Consider the following 17,458-nt stretch of genomic DNA (forward strand, 5'->3'; position numbering starts at 1 on the left):
CCTCTTTACTTTAGAATATTTTTTAATATAGTATTCTTTGTAAAGCATACAAACAAATTTGCCATTTGAAAAGTCTACACGCGGCTGTGGACTTGGATAATACAAAGACAATGACAACGAAACTACTATCATAAACGGTCAAAGTCTTTTTATTTTTCTAAAGTCAAAACAAATAAATGAATTTAAAAAAACATTAATTATATATTAAAAGTTAAAAAATATTTTTCAATAAATAAAAAAAATTATATTTATTATTTTACACTAAAATATAAATTTCTTTCATTTTGCAGACACTCAATTTTACCATTTATCTCAGAAAAATTGAATAAGCAAAAAATAAATTATTGAATGCATTTGAAATTGAAATATACTACATAAAAATGGCAAATATTTGTATTTATTTTAATATAAAGTGATAAATATAATTTTTTTTATTTATTTAAAAAACCTTTAAAATTAATTATTATATTATATATATAAATATATATATTAATTAATTTATTTTTAATATATATTTATATTAATAATTAATTTTGCTGTACACTTAATATGGTAATAAATTTCAGTCTAAATATCGAACAGGACAAGTTTTCCAAACACGAAACCCTCTCACCGGACCGGTTTGTATCGATATACATATCATTAACCTGTCTGGCTACATATACAAAGTGTGTATGTAATTAAATCGATCAAATTCGGTTTGATTCTATCAAACTTGGTGAAAATGGTGAAAATTCAGTTATAGTCAACTTTTCATAAAGTTGATAACTGAGTATCATTAGATGATTTAATTGATTTGATTAAATTTTCATCTAACGGCTCTCTATTATCAACTTCACGTGAAGAAGTTGACTACACCTAAGTTTTTATCGTGAAAATTGCTTTGGATCGGACTGATCGAGTAGACGAGCTCTACTCTAGGCACACTTACGCTTAATTAATAACATCATACTGAGTTGGAAGTGATGAGGATGATTAGTAGTAATGTAATTAGTAATGAAGAATGAATGAACTTAAAGAATTATTAGATGAATTAATTTTATTATTAGAAGATCTTGCTAGCGAATTCATCATTAGTGGGAGTCCCCTCAACACGAGAATAAGATGATTTTTTTGCAAGTTGTCTTAACTGTGAAACGCTTCTTCCAAGCTTCAAAGCCACTTTCATCTCAAACAACTCCCCATTCTCTCTTTCTTCCTCAACCTCCTCTTCAATCGAATCTTCTAGAAGCCTGAAGAATCCACCAGTGTTTCTGTACATCTCAGACACCATCCCCACTTGTCCACCATGCTCCAACGCATTCACCGCAGTTGCCAAAGCCCCAGCCATAACCGTAACCATGGCAACCCACGACGACCCTTCACTGACAAACATAGAACCAACCGCCGCAATTCCACTCAGTAATGGCCCTGCAATTGCAAGGCTCTTGTGGATCTTCAAAACCATGTTCCCAAGCCTGTCATAGTCTTCCATGTCTTTTCTCTTCACCACTTCCAATACGTCCTTCAGTTCCCTTTCTAGCCCTTCGTTCCACCCATTTCTTCTTCCACTTCTTCGCTTTGAAGATGGTGATAATGGTTGTTGTTGCGGCCACCAAACTGCAGGTTCAAATTTGGAAGGGAATTTTTCGATCATAACACCCAATAATGGAAGAGGGTAGGCTTTGTCAAGTGCCAGAACCTTCTCCATCGCCTTCTTCACATCTTCCTGGTTAGCGTTTCCAAGTGCTATTGTGGTTTCGATTTGAGACTGGAGCTGCTTGAAGAGCCTCGTGGCGTTTCTTTGTTCCTCCGCCAGCTGGGAGGGTTGGATCTTGTTTACCACCAGCATCATTCCCGTGGCGGCGGAGAACAAGAGCGTGGAGGATATCTTGAGTTCCAAGAGTGGTGTGGCGGCAGCCATGGCGGCCATGGCGGTGGCAGTGAGGGTGAGCATGTTGATGTTGTTCAAGAGGAGGGTGTTCCAGTTGTTACGCTGGTCGGCAACGTTGTGGTGCAGTTCAACCCTGTCAGCTACAGCCTCTAGAATTGCATAGAGTTGTTGAGTTGTGTTGGATGACGACGATGATGAAGAAGAAGAAGAATCTTGTTGAAAGGTTGGTGGGGTTGTGAAACGGAAACCGTTGAGCTCCTCAAATAGCTTTCTGCTTGGTACATAATTATAAGAAGGAGGAACTCTATTAGGGAGCTTTGGGAATTGGATGGAGGATTTGATTCTCTGTGAAGAAGAAGAAAACACTGATGATGATGATGATGCGATGATCTGTAAAGAAGCCATTGTTTGTTGTTAGTTATTGTTGTGTTTGAATAATGGTGGTCTTGCTGTAGAAAATTTGTAATAATATATAGTGCGTAATGTGTGAGCGAAGATTAGAATGGGTCACAGGAAAGGATACTGTTGACTCGGCTTGTGACTGTTGACTTTAATTTTGGTCCCTTTGAATTTGTACTATTCAAGTATTTGCTTGTTTTCCAAGGTTAATGACACCCTCAAACCATAGAAAAGTCAAATATAATATATATCAACTCATCCTGAAACAGTCACCCATCTTACAGTTTTCTTTTTTTTTTTCTCAATGTTCTCTAAGCGAGGATTAATCTGGGGTTGAATGATAGTTCTATTTAAAAATTTGTTATTAATTAATAAATTATTATATAAACATATTATTTATATATTAAAATTAGTTATTAATATATTTATGTATATATATATGTATGATTTAATTTATTTTTAATGTGTATTTATATTTTAATATATATTTTATACTGATGATTAATTTTAATATACACATAGCATAATTTATTATTATATGCATAAATTAAATTTTTTAAATGTTTATATTTACTTAAATGTTTTGATATATACATAAGTTAAAATTTTTAAGTGGTTATATGCATACAATTCTGTTACACTACTAATCTATTATAGAGAGAGCACTTTCAATATTCACTAATAAACATTGAAATAATTTTTAGTAAAGACATTAGGTACAGTAATAAATAAGTGTTTATAAGTTTATTTTTTAAACTCAATAATTAAGGGAAAATTTAGAAGTATATTTGAAATAATTTTTAGTAACATATCATTGCATTATTATTGTCAATTGCTTCATTTGACATATAAAATAACCATGAAATGCATCCACATACGGGAATGGTGTTGTATGGAATATTGGTTATTATCATCAATGGATAAAATTAAATTAAATATATTATCTTATATATATGTAAGTACAACAGACTATAAAATCGAAGATATATATAACGGACTAGTTTGTCAAATAAATAATGAAGACGAGAATGCTGGCTTGAAAGAGTATATGGCAAGGATTGTACAACACTGTCCTATAAGTTGAACTTGTTTTTTGTTTGCTTGGATTTTTACACACTGCATCTAATGTCTATATGTATGTACATCTCCTTTATTAAATACATCAACAAAAGAATAAGTAAAAAAATAACAAATTAAATATATGCAAATGAAGTAATTATTAGAAGAGTTTGCTGGCAAATTCATCAGTCTGAATTGCGTGTAGACGAGAGGAATAAGATGTTGATGCAAGTTGTCTCAGCTGTGACACACTTCTTCCCAATTGCAAAGCCATATTCATCTCAAACAACTCACCATTCTCTCTTTTATTCAAGTCATTCTCTTCAAGTGTGGCTTCAACTCTCTCTTCCAATTGCTGGAAAAACCCTCCACAGTTTCTGTACATCTCAAACACCATCCCTACTTGTCCTCCATGCTCAATTGCATTCACCACAGCAGCCATAGCCCCAGCAACAACACCAACCATACCACCATTGTTATCTCCTCCAACAAAAGCAACACATCCAAGTGCTGCAATTCCAGTCAACAAAGGTCCTGAAATAGCTAATCCCTTGTTCATCTTCAAAGCCAAGTTCCCTAGCCTCTCATACTCCTCTTTGTCGTTTCTCTTTACCACTTCCATCACCTCCCTCATTTCCCTTTCCAGTTCTATGTTCCAACCATTATTATTGTTGTCTTGAGAATTATTATTATTATTGTTGTTGTTAGGGTTAGGCCACCACCTAGCTGGTTCAAACTTTGATGGGAACTTTTCAAGCATTGCACCTAACAATGGAAGAGGGTAAGCTTTGTCAAGTGCCAAAACCTTCTCAATTGCACCCTTCACTGCTTCTTCAATGGAAATATTATTGTTGTTGTTGTTAACTAGGGCTATTATTGTGGCTTGGATTTGGCTATGGAGTTGTTTGAACAGTCTGGTGGCGTTCCTTTGTTCCTCGGCGAGTTGTGAGGGTTGGATCTTGTTCATGACAAGCAACATCCCCATGGCGGCGGTGAACAAGAGAGCAGAAGATAGCTTGAGGGCAAGAGAAGAAACATCGTGAGTGGTGGCAGCAACACCAGCCATGGTTGAGGCAGTGAGTGTTATCATGTTGATGGAGTTTAAGAGGAGAGTGTTCCAATTGTCACGTTGCTCTTTCATGTTGTTGTGCATTTCAATTCTGTCCGATACTGCCTCTAACACTGCATAGAGTTCATGAATTCTTATTGTGGTGTTTGTGGCCTCAGAAGAATCTGTACTAGTAGTAGTAGTATATTTACGATCATCATCTTCATTATCATGTAGTATTTTGATGATGTTGTCATTATTCTTCTTCTCAAATAACGGTGCTGTTGTTTCTTTGAATTTGTGCAATCCTTGATCAACAATAAGCTTTCTCGTTGATGCTTTTGGAACATTGATAGCGCAGTTGACTCTCTTCAAAGACAGTGTTGATGAATGTTTAGATTTAATATTAGAGCAATAACACGATGAAGCTAATTGTAATGAAGACATGATTGTAATTGCAAGTGTTTATTTGTGTTTGTTTTTTTTAAGGAGGAAAAGTGGTATTGATTTGAATGCAGATATTGGGAACAAGGTTGGTTACATCGTATGTGTATTTATAATAATATATAACGAACTAAAGTACAAGATAAGAGAAAGTGCTAGATAGATACAGAAAAAATTGACCATTGGATTGGGTCCATTTTATACCATATAACATATACAATTATGTCATCTTATTGAATTATTATTCTTGATGACCAAGTCGGTCCTGTTCATTGTTCAAATTAAAATATTGTGATCATAGTATGTAGCTTAGTCGCCATGCTTGCATGCTGACGTAATTATGAGAAACTTAGCACTGAAATGCATTCCGCATGCACTTTTAGCTTAACCACGGAACTTCGATAAAAACATTAAAAATATTTTTTTAAGACGTTTATATATATTATTATTAGATATTTTTATTAAATTGATTAATAATTTATTTTTTAATAAATTAGAATAAAATTAATTTATTATAATAATAATAAATTTAATTATCTGCATTATAATTATTAGATTCGATTTGATTCGATCGATTCATACAATTTAAATCGAATCATATGTAAATTTTTATTTTGATAAAAAGATAAATATATTCATAATTTTTATTTTAAAAAAAAATCATAATCCAGTGAATTATGTAAATTGGTTAGTTTGACCATTATTGTTATAAAAAAATCGATTTTATTATAGTTTGTTAAAAAATTTAAAAATAATCGATTCATTAATACGTTTAATAGTAATACGACACATAAATGTCTTTATCAAAAGACTTTTTACACATCTTTATAAGAGTATCTTCCTTTACTTAATTACATAAATTTAGAGACTAAATTATACGTTACATACCCATTGGATTAATGTACGCGTTTTATAATAAGAACATTTTCTCGATCTTTTAGGATATGAGATTTATTTGGGTACATTTCTCTTTATATGAGACATATACAAGGGCATAAATTTAATAATATTGGATTATATAATAATGGTTATGTTGAGCAGATATGAATACTAATATATATAATTGAAAATGTGTTAAAAAATAGTTTTACTTCTTTTTTCATATCTTTTTATGTGGCAATGTCAGTTGTATACTTCTTTTGTTTTTTATTGACTTATTTAAATCAAATTGGTCAATAATATAAATTCTATTGGTCAGTAAAATTAATTAAATAATAATAAAAATTCTATCGAAGATAAAGAAAACTTCTGGTAAACATGTTTGAAGATGACTTTTAATTTAAAAGATCTATTCTTTGAAATTAAGGTTGTTTATATATAGTCAAAAAATAAGAATATAATTTGACATTGATATTTGAAATAGTGTGCATTTAGAGAATTTGTAGTTTTATAAATTGCGAAAGACTTTTTTTTTCAGAGAGAAAATTCATCTTCCCAAAATATATATGCTAAAGAAGCAAGAATGTGCATCCACTGTAGTCAAAGGCTGTTTTAACTTCTGTGATACTAGTATATTATATACTCTATCTATCAAGTATCAACATATATTTATTATTGGTTGACAAAATACATATTATACTTTAGAGAAGTAAGCCAATTTCAATCCTACCAAATAAGTTGAATATAAAATTCACTAAAAATGAATTTGTTCAGTTTAAATTTTAGATATTTTTAATTAAATTTTAAATATTTTTGTTTTTAAAAATTTTGAATTTTTTATATTAAATATAATATTCGTTGTATATATTAGCTCACAAAACTTTCTTAATTTTTATTCTTAATTGCAATTTTCTTTTTTAAATGGTTATGCATGTAGTAGTTGATTCTCGGAAAAAAGTAAGGAAGAACATTTACTTTATTTTTACCAAAAATATTATATACCAATATTTTTTATTAATATTAGTTAATATTTAGTCACACATAATAAAAGTTATTTTTAGTGACAGAATTTTTAGTAACAATAATAAATTAATAACATAGTAGTCATTATATATCTTATTTAATTTATATTTTTGGGGTAAGTATATATTTTTCATTATTATTATTATATCTTATAATGATAATTATATACTTTTTACAACTATTAAAAAAATATTTTCTAGCAATTGGATGATTGCAGCTAAAATTATTTAATAATAAAATATAAAACGGTTAATATATAATTGTCGGTAAATTTATTAGTGACTATTTTTATTATCGCTAAAAATAAAATAAATGATCGCTAAAAATAAATTTTCTAGAGTACTAACATTTATTTTTATACTATTAGAATTTATAGTTTATAATTTAAGGTAAAAATTTAATTAGAACTTAAAGTTAAATGTTGGCTAAACATATAATAAAATTTGTTAGTCATGTAACATTTTTCTACAAGAGAAAAATATTAAGGGACTAATATCTTATTTTTATATTATTAGAATTTAAAATTTAAAATTTAACATTTAAAATTTAGAATTTAATATTTAAAATATTAACCAATTATTAATTAAAAATAATAAATTTTGTTTACATCATAGCATTTTTCGTATATAATATATATATATATATATATTACATAATATGTACATATAACAATTGATAAAAAAAAATATATACATGTATCGTTAAATTTTGCACTACATTTGTTTTATATAAAAGTTGAAATATATATTGAAGAAACAAACTGCAACTTGTAACAAAAAGTAAAACTACGAATCTTATAACATCTGTATAAATTAAAAAGAGAAGACCACGGTATATTCTATAATCCTATTTTTCATGCTTGAAGACTGAAGAGAAATGAATGTATAAGTTGATCCAAAATATGCATATATACCATGTGTATAATTGTTACACAATACAATGAATGAAAGAATATATATGATTAATTACATGCTACAGTCGCATATACACTTTTAAGAAAGTTAAACTAATCATGAATGAATGAATTAATGATGTTAATAGCCTCTCTCAGAATAACTTGCTGGCGAATTCATCAACCGTGATTCCCTCCATTCGACAGGAAGCAGATTTTGAGGCAAGTTCCCTCAGCTGTGATACGCTTCTTCCCAATTTCATTGCCACCTTCATTTCAAACAATTCTCCGTTTTCTCTTTTCTCCACATCACTCTCTTCCAAAGTTGATTCAATGGAGGTTTCTAACTGCTTGAAGAAGCCAGCAGAGTTTCTGTACATTTCAAACACCATACCAACTTGGCCTCCATGCTCGAATGTGTTGATTGCGGCAGCCAAAGAACCAGCCATGAGAGGCACCATTGTAGCCCATGAATTACCATTGCCAAGAAATGCAGATCCAGCTGCAGCAATGCCGGTGAGCAAAGGGCCAGCAATGGCCAAAGCCTTATTCGTCTTTAATGCTATGTTCCCAAGTCTCTCATAGTCCTCGCTGTCTTTTCTCTTCACTACTTCAACGATCTCTCTAAGTTCCGCTTCTAATTCTTCACTCCATCCATTGTTCATTATTTTCCCCTTCTTTTGGGACTGAGTAGTAGAAGGCCACCAAACAGCAGGTTCAAATTTAGAAGGGAACTTTTCAAGCATGGCTCCCAACAATGGAAGTGGGAAAGCTTTGTCAAGTGCCAAAACCTTCTCTGTTGCATTCTTCACGTCTTCCTCAGTGGCATTTCCAAGAGCAAGTGTTGTCTGAATTTCGGACTGAAGCTGCTTGAAGTATCGAGTTGCATTACGCTGTTCCTCGGTGAGTTGAGAGGGCTGGATCTTGTCCATGATGAGCAGCATCCCCGTGGCGGCGGAGAACAGTAGAGCAGAAGATAGTTTCAAAGCCAGAGTTGGCCCAGTTGCGGCGGCAACAGCAGCCATGGTGGTTGCGGCGAGAGTGATCATGTTGATTGAATTCAAGAGAAGAGTGTTCCAGTTGTCACGTTGGTCCCCAATGTTTTGATGCATTTCGATTCTGTCAGCTACAGCCTCCAAGATTGCATAGAGTTGAACAAGAACCTTGTTATTATTATTAGAATGTTGCACTTGATTGTTCAGATTCTTGTCTAACAAAGGAGTAGCAGTGTCTATGAACCTGAAATCCTCAAGCTTAGGTTTGGAGGGTATCTTAGGCACTGATGATTTGAAATCGATTCTAGGAAGCTTGGGGACATTGATTGCAGCGGTGACAGATCTCTTTGATGAATGATACGAGAGCATAGCTGACGAGACTTGTACGGAATAATAAGCACAAGAAGCCATGAAATATATAGCTAGACAATATGATTGTATATGTATATGTATGTAACTTAATGAAGCTTAGCTTTGTGTTAATTGCTTGAATGAATATGAATGTATGTTAGGGGAAATTATAAGATACGATGAGTATTTATAATAATGTATGTTAGTGAAGAGAGGGGAACTGGGAAGGGGTCAAAATGAAAATATGGAAAATTATGGTGTTGACTAGTATACGATCAGAAATTGAAAAGGTCGCTGTTCAACAATCAATATTGGCATGGTTGGGGGTCTTACACCTAAGAGGACATAGAACCAAAAAGCTAATAAGAGCTCAGCTGCGCATCATGACTGCTTTTTAGCGTATAACAAAGGCTATTCATTTTCTTCGTCCCTCCGTAACTCTTACTTCTTCAATATAAAACGATATGCTTGTTATCGTTTTTGACCTACTATCCTTTTAAAATTATACATGTGAAATCTTGTCAAATAAGAAAATCCACATGTAATTAATATACAAAAACAAATTTCTTTCATTTTATTGGAATATCTTACTTCTCCTTGCTTATCACTATAAGAGCCACTCACATAAAACCGCTTAAAACGTCTTTTTCTTAAAACGTTTTTTAATAATTAAAATTTAGTCTATATAATCGATCAAACTGTATTATTTTTATTAAAATTAGACCAAACAAATTAATTTGACCGAAAAATCGATAAATTAAATTTTGAATCGATCTAAATTAATATTTTTTTTATAGAAAATGGCTATAATACTCTTATTATAAAAATGACTATAATATTTTTATTATATATTAATTTTAAAAATTCTAAATTTTAATTTAATGATAACATAGAGAGAAAATAAAGATTAGAATTTAAAATTTTTAAAATATATAATAAAAATATTTTAAGTCATTTCCTATAATAGAAATATTATAGTCATTTTTATAAAAAATATTAATTTAAATTAGTTTAAAATTTGGTTTATCAATTTTTTGGTTAAATCGATGTATTTCGTCTAATTTTGACAAAAATAATATAATTTGATCAATTATATAAGTTAAATTTTAATTATTAAAAAAACATCTTAAAAAAAAATGTTCTAAATATCTTTACGTGAGTGATTCCTATCACAGTATCACTATATATATTCATCAGAGTATATGACAACATTTATTATGTATGTAGTACTTAATTACTATCGTTACGATATAAAACTGATGATTTTCCATTTGAGATAAAATCATGGATATAAATATAATAAATATTAATTAACAACGCATATATTAAACTATTTGTTGTAAAAATGATTTGACTTTTACAGGTCTAGGATGAGTAGTTCAATTAAAGAGAGTTTGAAACGAGTCTTTATTTTGAATTAATGTTTATTCTATAATGATGCAATTGAATATTTCGTGAGTTTGACATTCATAAAATAGAAGAGGAAAAAAAAATACACACACAAATATATATATATATATATATATATATATATATATAAATACTATAATTATATAAATATTGTTAAAGTTTAAACAGTAGTGCTACGTTACCAACTTTTTATCTGCCAAAATCTTTCAACTTGAGTTGGGCTGGACATGAAGCCCATCTACTAAATAAAGCCACATCTAAATTAATCATGGTTTAATCCTAATTTATCACGTATTGGTAATAGTTGGCAGACTCTCTCTTGATAACGTATACTTTTCCAAGTTTAAATCATATTTTTTATATTTTAATAATATCTTTTAAAAAATATTACTAAATAATAAAAAATATTATTTTAATTTTAACACTACTTTTTAAAAATTATAGCTACAATAATCATCAGAGTATAGATCATACTAACATCACCCATATATGTATATCATTTTTCAAATAATTATATAAGTTCTTTAATAATTTAAATTACTGTTATATCATGCTTTATCATATCGGAAAGGCTTTGATGCGATGTGATCAACCATATACAACTCTCATAAAAGAATGAATTATTAGGGGGTCACATGATCTCCATAAAGAATTCGATGTATGACAAACAAAAAGTCAAATAAGTATAAAAAAGGAGCCCACCTTTCTGATTGGTTGAACTGCAGCCACACCTGTCATTATCTACTCATTAATTACTATTTTGAGAAACATAAATCTAGGACCTTGCATAAAGAACACATATTTGATTAAAAGCTAAGCATTCTTTAATAATTTATGGGTTTTTGCTATGTTTTCTATCTTTCATCCCTCCTTAACTTTTATTGGAAATATAGGTAATCAATAGAGTATCTGTATAATGTGTATAATAAAAATTTAAGGATATATAATTTAGTAGGATATTATATATTTATTATTCTTAATATCTGAATGGTTATTCTAAATAATATAAATGTATTGTGTTTGAGAAATTAATTAATAATATTTTATCTTAAATATTTATTTTTTAACTCATACTTAATCAAATAAATAGTTCATTATACATATTATATATAAATACTCTATTAAACTCGTTAGCGAGATTCTAACTTTTAAGATCCATGAAACACTAAGGGTGTGTTTGTTTGAGGGGAAAATAGGAGGAAAGAAATAGGAAGGAAAGAAATTGGAAGGAAAATAACTATTTTCCTTTGTTTGGTTGAATGGAAAAGTCAAAGGAAAAAAATGAATAGTGTAAAAAAATAGGTGGGACCCATTAAAAAATTTTTCCTTTCAATAATGGATGGAAAATGGAAGGAAAATGTGTTTTGTATCAATATTTCAATATTACCCTCTACTTTTTAATATATTTTAAAATATCTAAGGATAAAATTGTCTTTTCATAACATTATATACTATTTCCTTCCTCCTCATTTTCCTTTCATCCAAACATATCTAAGGAAAATAAAATTCCACTCAATTTCTTTCCTTTCTCTTCTTTCCTTTCTATTTCTTTCCTTTCTATTTCTTTCCTTCCAACCAAACAAAGCCTAAACGCATAGCTAGCAAGCTACAAAGGGATGTATTTATTAGTTGAAAAACAATATAAAAATGAGGAGAATGTTAGAGGCCAACATTTTTACTATAAAAAAGACAGAATATAAATTAGTGTTGGTTCAAATATAATATAAAATTAAGGGAAAAAACGTTGGTTACCTAAAATTTTTATAAGAATTGAATTTTGTTAAGGGAAGAAACAAAAACACAATAATGAAAAGAAAGAAGCAAAAATGTACTACTTCGATCCCCTAAACTACATGCTATATAGGGCAACTAGCTCCAATTTATTTCTTTTACTCTTAATACTCTTAAAACCAATCTTTATTAGAAAAAGTCTAGGCCAGTAAATTTTGTGATTTTTAGCCATCAATTAGTCATTAATAATATTTTTAATGGTGTGAGATTATATCTAATTAATGATATAAAATTATTCAATTTTCTTTTAATGGTTAAGTATTGGCCAAAATTTAACAAAAATACTAGCTCTAACACTCTTCAACTTGTTATTAGATACCTCAAGATCGAATGAACATACACCGTACTATTTTTGTTAATCTTATAAGATATGGTTTGCCATTTTAGACAAATCAATAACTTAATTATTATTTCTCAAGTTTTAGCACTTCGGTTCTTCATAAGAAAAGACAGACTTCAATTTAGATGCATATGATTTTGTACATAGCACTAGTTAATAATAATTATGAAAAATCAGAAATTAACTAACTCCGTTTCATGCACTGCACGTATATGAGATAAAAAATGAAGATATATAACTGTGTAGCAACAAGAGATTCGGATGAAAACATATCAATTTGTTAAATAAAAGAATCATTGAATGAGAAGAAGTTACAAAATATATGTGCAGAAGATTTAATTGTCTATATACTCATATACACATTTTCCTTAGCTAAGTCAGTGTATGTACTCTAATTAATTACATAAATGAAAGAACAAAAGAATGTGTCATAATGTGTATGTTGATCCTAAAAGAGCTTGCTGGCGAATTCATCAACACAGGAGGAAGCAGATTTTGAGGCAAGTTCCCTCAACTGTGATACGCTTCTTCCCAATTTCATTGCCACCTTCATTTCAAACAGATTCCCGTTTTCTCTTCTTTCCAAATCACTCTCTTCCAAAGTTGATTCAATGGAGGTTTCTAACTGCTTGAAGAAGCCAGCAGAGTTTCTGTACATTTCAAACACCATACCAACTTGGCCTCCATGCTCGAATGTGTTGATTGCGGCAGCCAAAGAACCAGCCACGAGAGGCACCATTGTAGCCCATGAATTTCCATTTCCAAGAAATGCAGATCCAGCTGCAGCAATGCCGGTAAGCAAAGGGCCAGCAATGGCCAAAGCTTTATTCATCTTCAATGCAATGTTCCCAAGCCTCTCATAGTCCTCGCTGTCTTTTCTCTTTACAACTTCAACAATCTCTCTAAGTTCCACTTCTAGCTCTTCACTCCATCCATTCATTTTCTTGTTATTGTTTTGTGATTTTTTGTTGCTACTTTTCCTTTGGAACTGAGTGGAAGGCCACCAAACTGCGGGTTCAAACTTAGAAGGGAATTTTTCAAGCATGGCTCCCAACAATGGAAGTGGGAAAGCTTTGTCAAGTGCCAAAACCTTCTCCGTTGCACTCTTCACGTATTCCTCGGTGGCATTTCCAAGAGCAAGTGTTGTCTGAATTTCGGATTGAAGCTGCTTGAAGTATCGAGTTGCATTACGCTGTTCCTCGGTGAGTTGAGAGGGCTGGATCTTGTTCATGATGAGAAGCATCCCCGTGGCGGCGGAGAACAGTAGAGCAGAAGATAGTTTCAAAGCCAGAAGCGGACCAGTTGTGGCAGCAACTGCAGCCATGGTTGTGGCGGTTAGAGTGATCATGTTAATTGAGTTCAAGAGAAGAGTGTTCCAGTTGTCACGTTGATCCCCAATGTTTTGATGCATTTCGATTCTGTCAGCTACAGCCTCCAAGATTGCATAGAGTTGAACAACGACCTTGTTATTATTATTATCATCATTACAGTCGAGGACTCTCTTCTTTTCCGTTAACTGAGTAGTTGTGGATTCTTTCATAAGTGTGTGATGTAGCAGATTTGTTTTTGGAAGGGAAGAAGGGAAGATTGGAAGCTTAGGGACATGGATTGCGGCGTTGACAGTGGTAGTCCTACTCCTCTTTATAGAAGAAGAAATTAGGGTTAATGATGATGATGAGTAGTTTTGTAATAAGGAAGCCATGATAGACAATAATTACAATTTAATGATTTATTGAGTAATTTGTAGATGAAATGAGAATTGATGTGATGAGATGAGATGAGATGTGAGAAAGAATTGTGAATTAGGTGAGAGAAGGGGGGGAGGATGTGTGGATATATATATAGATGATGGCACACAAGATGGGAAGAAGTCAATGGAGACTGGGCATTCTCTTTGACCCTGCCCTTTCTATATTCATTGGCATGGTCTTAGTCTAATAACATAACTATCTCTAATTCTCTATGCATATTGATTGAATTCAAGCGGTGAAATGGTAAAGCCACCAAGCTTCGTCCTACTTGGATTATTTCTATTCAATCTATGGACTCTGCGCTACCTATATACCAAGTCAGGATAAGACTGATATATCTATGACTCTACTGCTATTAAAATTAATTATTATATTAAAATATAAATATAAATTAAAAATAAATTAAATTATATATATATTTATAAATAAAAATATTAATAATTAATTTTAGTAACTAATTTTAATATGTAAATAATATTTTTGATCGATCTATCTATCCGTAGATATATGGATCATATATACCCAATTAACACAAATTGCCAACTTGCATTGTAAGCTGCTTGTCACGGCCTTGGACACACTCCAACGCTACCGTGCCGGCACTCGGACTTACTCAACCTCTTGAGCTAAGACCAAGTCAGCCTAACCCTCAATACTTAGCAAGAAAGCTAAGAACACAAGAGAACACAAGAGAAAGGAAGCTTTGGTGGAAGAACACTTTATTACTCAAGTGTTTGTTACAAATGATTCACACACTCACAATAACTCTTACCTCCTATTTATAGCCATCCACCTCCTCAATGGATGGTTAGGATTAAATCTAATCAATGGTCTAGATTAATCATCTAGAACCTTCTTTAGAAATATCTATCCTACCACTACTTTCTAAATACTTCTAGATTGTTTCATACAACTCTTCATACTTTATATCAATCCACACTCTTCTAGAATATTCTATGATCTTCTAGAGTCTTCTAGAACCTTCTAGGGTATTCCAGGAACTTCTAGGACATTCTAGAACGTTCCAGAACCATCTAGAGTATTCTCAAACACTCCAGAAAAATATACAAACACTGTTAAATCTAACCTTCTAAAAATTTACCGTGACATTCTCCCCCACCTAATGCGCAGACGTCCTCGTCGCGTTCTGTTCATGATAGCGCTCTAGGTGATCTTGGAATTGCCACAGATCTTCACGAGCTTCCCAGCTAGCTTCAGTTATCGGAAATCCTTTCCACTTGATCAAGTATTGGATACTTGGTGGTACTCCTCTTCGTCGCACGACGCGATTAGCTAAGATCTCTTCGATTTCTTTATCAAAGGATCTAATCACCACAGGCGGAGCACGACTCGAATCACCTCTACTCGGTTCATCTTGGTCTTCGTGATATGGTTTAAGCATACTCACATGGAAGACCGGGTGGATCTTCATAGAGGGAGGGAGTTGTACTTTGTAAGCAACCTCCCCAACACGTCCAATGATCTCAAATGGCCCTTCGTATTTGCGAATTAGCCCTTATGAACCTTGCGAAAGGCTTTGAATTGTTGTGGAAGAAGTTTAATCATTACCTTGTCTCCCACTTGATAGCTTGCATGCCTCCTCTTCTTATCAGCCCATTTCTTCATCCTCTTTGCAGCTTTGTCAAGGTAAGAACGAGTGACATCTGCTTGTTCTTCCCACGACTTAATCATATGATAAGCTCCAGGGCTCTTCCCTGAGTAGGAAGAAAGAGAGTGAGGTGTAAGCGGCTGTTGTCCAGTCACAATCTCGAACGGGCTCTTCCCTGTGGATTCGCTCCTTTGCAAATTGTATGAGAACTGAGCAATGTCGAGGAGTTTTGTCCAGTCCTTCTGATTAGCGCTTACAAAATGCCTCAAGTAACACTCGAGTAAGGCATTCACTCTCTCAGTCTGCCCATCAGTTTGAGGATGGAAGCTTGTTGAGAAATGAAGCTCCGACCCAAGGAGTTTGAACAGCTCTGTCCATAGTCGTCCTGTAAAGCGTGGATCTCGATCACTAATGATGCTCTTAGGCAATCCCCAATATTTCACCACATTCTTGAAGAATAGTCGTGCTGCCTCCTCTGCAGTGCAGTCAGTAGGGGCGGGTATAAAGGTAGCATACTTCGAAAATCGACCCACTACCACGAGAATAGATCCAAACCCCTCAGACTTCGGTAAGGCAGAGATGAAATCTAGAGAGACACTTTCCCACGGTCGCTCTGATGGAGGCAAAGGTTCCAACAACCCGCTTGGTGTCTTGTTTTCAATCTTATCTTGTTGGCAAACAAGACAAGTCTTCACATAGCTCTCTACTTCATCTCTCATTTGAGGCCAATAATAAGAAGATTCAATGAGTGCCAAGGTCCTTCGCTGACCTTGGTGACCAGCCCACTTGGTGTCGTGGCATTCTCTTACCAACTTCCTTCTCAGATTTTCCCACTTAGGAACGTATAATCTTCTCCCTTTTGTGTAGAGAAGGTCATTTTCTAACCAAAATCTTTTGGTCTTACCTTCTCTAGCCAACTCCACCAACTTCTTGGCTAGTGGATCGTGATGCAACCCTTCCTTGATGGTATGCACAATATCTCCTTCAACCATAGAAATGGCCGCCAACTCAGCCTTGCGACTCAGCGCATCAGCTACCACATTAGTCTTGCCTGACTTGTATTCAAATTCAAAATCAAACTCAGGCAAGAAGTCTTGCCACCTAGCTTGTTTGGGGCTTAACTTCTTTTGAGTTTGGAAGTAGCTTGTAGCCACATTGTCTGTCTTGACGATGAAGTGTGAACCAAGCAAGTAGTGACGCCAAGTTCTCAGACAATGCACCACTGCAGTCATCTCCTTCTCTTGGACAGTGTATCGCCTCTCTGTATCATTCAACTTGCGACTCTCAAAGGCAATAGGATGTCCTTCTTGCATCAGAACTCCTCCAATAGCGTAGTCAGAAGCATCAGTGTGGACTTCAAATACCTTTGAGTAGTTGGGTAGTGCTAGTACTGGTCCTTCTGTGATAGCAGCCTTCAACTCATCAAAGGCCTTTTGACACTCCTTTGACCATTCCCAAGAGTGATTCTTCTTGAGAAGATCAGTTAATGGTGCAGCCTTAGCGGAATATCCCTTGATAAACCTCCGATAGTAATTAGCCAACCCAAGGAATGACCTCAATTCAGATACCTTGTTTGGCGGCTCCCACTCTTTGA

At 32.9% G+C, this 17,458-nt stretch overlaps 4 protein-coding genes across 4 annotated transcripts; all 4 read right to left on the bottom strand.

Annotated features, from left to right (window-relative positions):
* Positions 1-1,008: 1,008 nt before the first annotated feature.
* Positions 1,009-2,325, bottom strand: LOC130976031 (probable F-box protein At4g22030). Its single transcript, XM_057900769.1, has one exon. The coding sequence runs from the start codon at positions 2,276-2,278 to the stop codon at positions 1,046-1,048; it is 1,233 nt and encodes a 410-aa protein (XP_057756752.1). The 5' UTR covers positions 2,279-2,325; the 3' UTR covers positions 1,009-1,045.
* A 912-nt stretch (positions 2,326-3,237) lies between these two features.
* LOC130976825 (probable F-box protein At4g22030) lies at positions 3,238-4,891 on the bottom strand. The gene has a single exon (XM_057901754.1). The coding sequence runs from the start codon at positions 4,824-4,826 to the stop codon at positions 3,492-3,494; it is 1,335 nt and encodes a 444-aa protein (XP_057757737.1). The 5' UTR covers positions 4,827-4,891; the 3' UTR covers positions 3,238-3,491.
* Positions 4,892-7,537: 2,646 nt separating this feature from the next.
* Positions 7,538-9,103, bottom strand: LOC130976799 (probable F-box protein At4g22030). Its single transcript, XM_057901725.1, has one exon. It carries the CDS (start codon positions 9,021-9,023, stop codon positions 7,773-7,775), a length of 1,251 nt encoding a protein of 416 aa, XP_057757708.1. The 5' UTR covers positions 9,024-9,103; the 3' UTR covers positions 7,538-7,772.
* Positions 9,104-12,804: 3,701 nt separating this feature from the next.
* Positions 12,805-14,294, bottom strand: LOC130973718 (probable F-box protein At4g22030). The gene has a single exon (XM_057898354.1). It carries the CDS (start codon positions 14,204-14,206, stop codon positions 12,953-12,955), a length of 1,254 nt encoding a protein of 417 aa, XP_057754337.1. The 5' UTR covers positions 14,207-14,294; the 3' UTR covers positions 12,805-12,952.
* Between the last annotated feature and the right edge of the window lie 3,164 nt (positions 14,295-17,458).

This window comes from Arachis stenosperma, chromosome 4 (assembly GCF_014773155.1).
Source record: "Arachis stenosperma cultivar V10309 chromosome 4, arast.V10309.gnm1.PFL2, whole genome shotgun sequence".
NCBI classification, from domain to species: domain Eukaryota; kingdom Viridiplantae; phylum Streptophyta; class Magnoliopsida; order Fabales; family Fabaceae; genus Arachis; species Arachis stenosperma.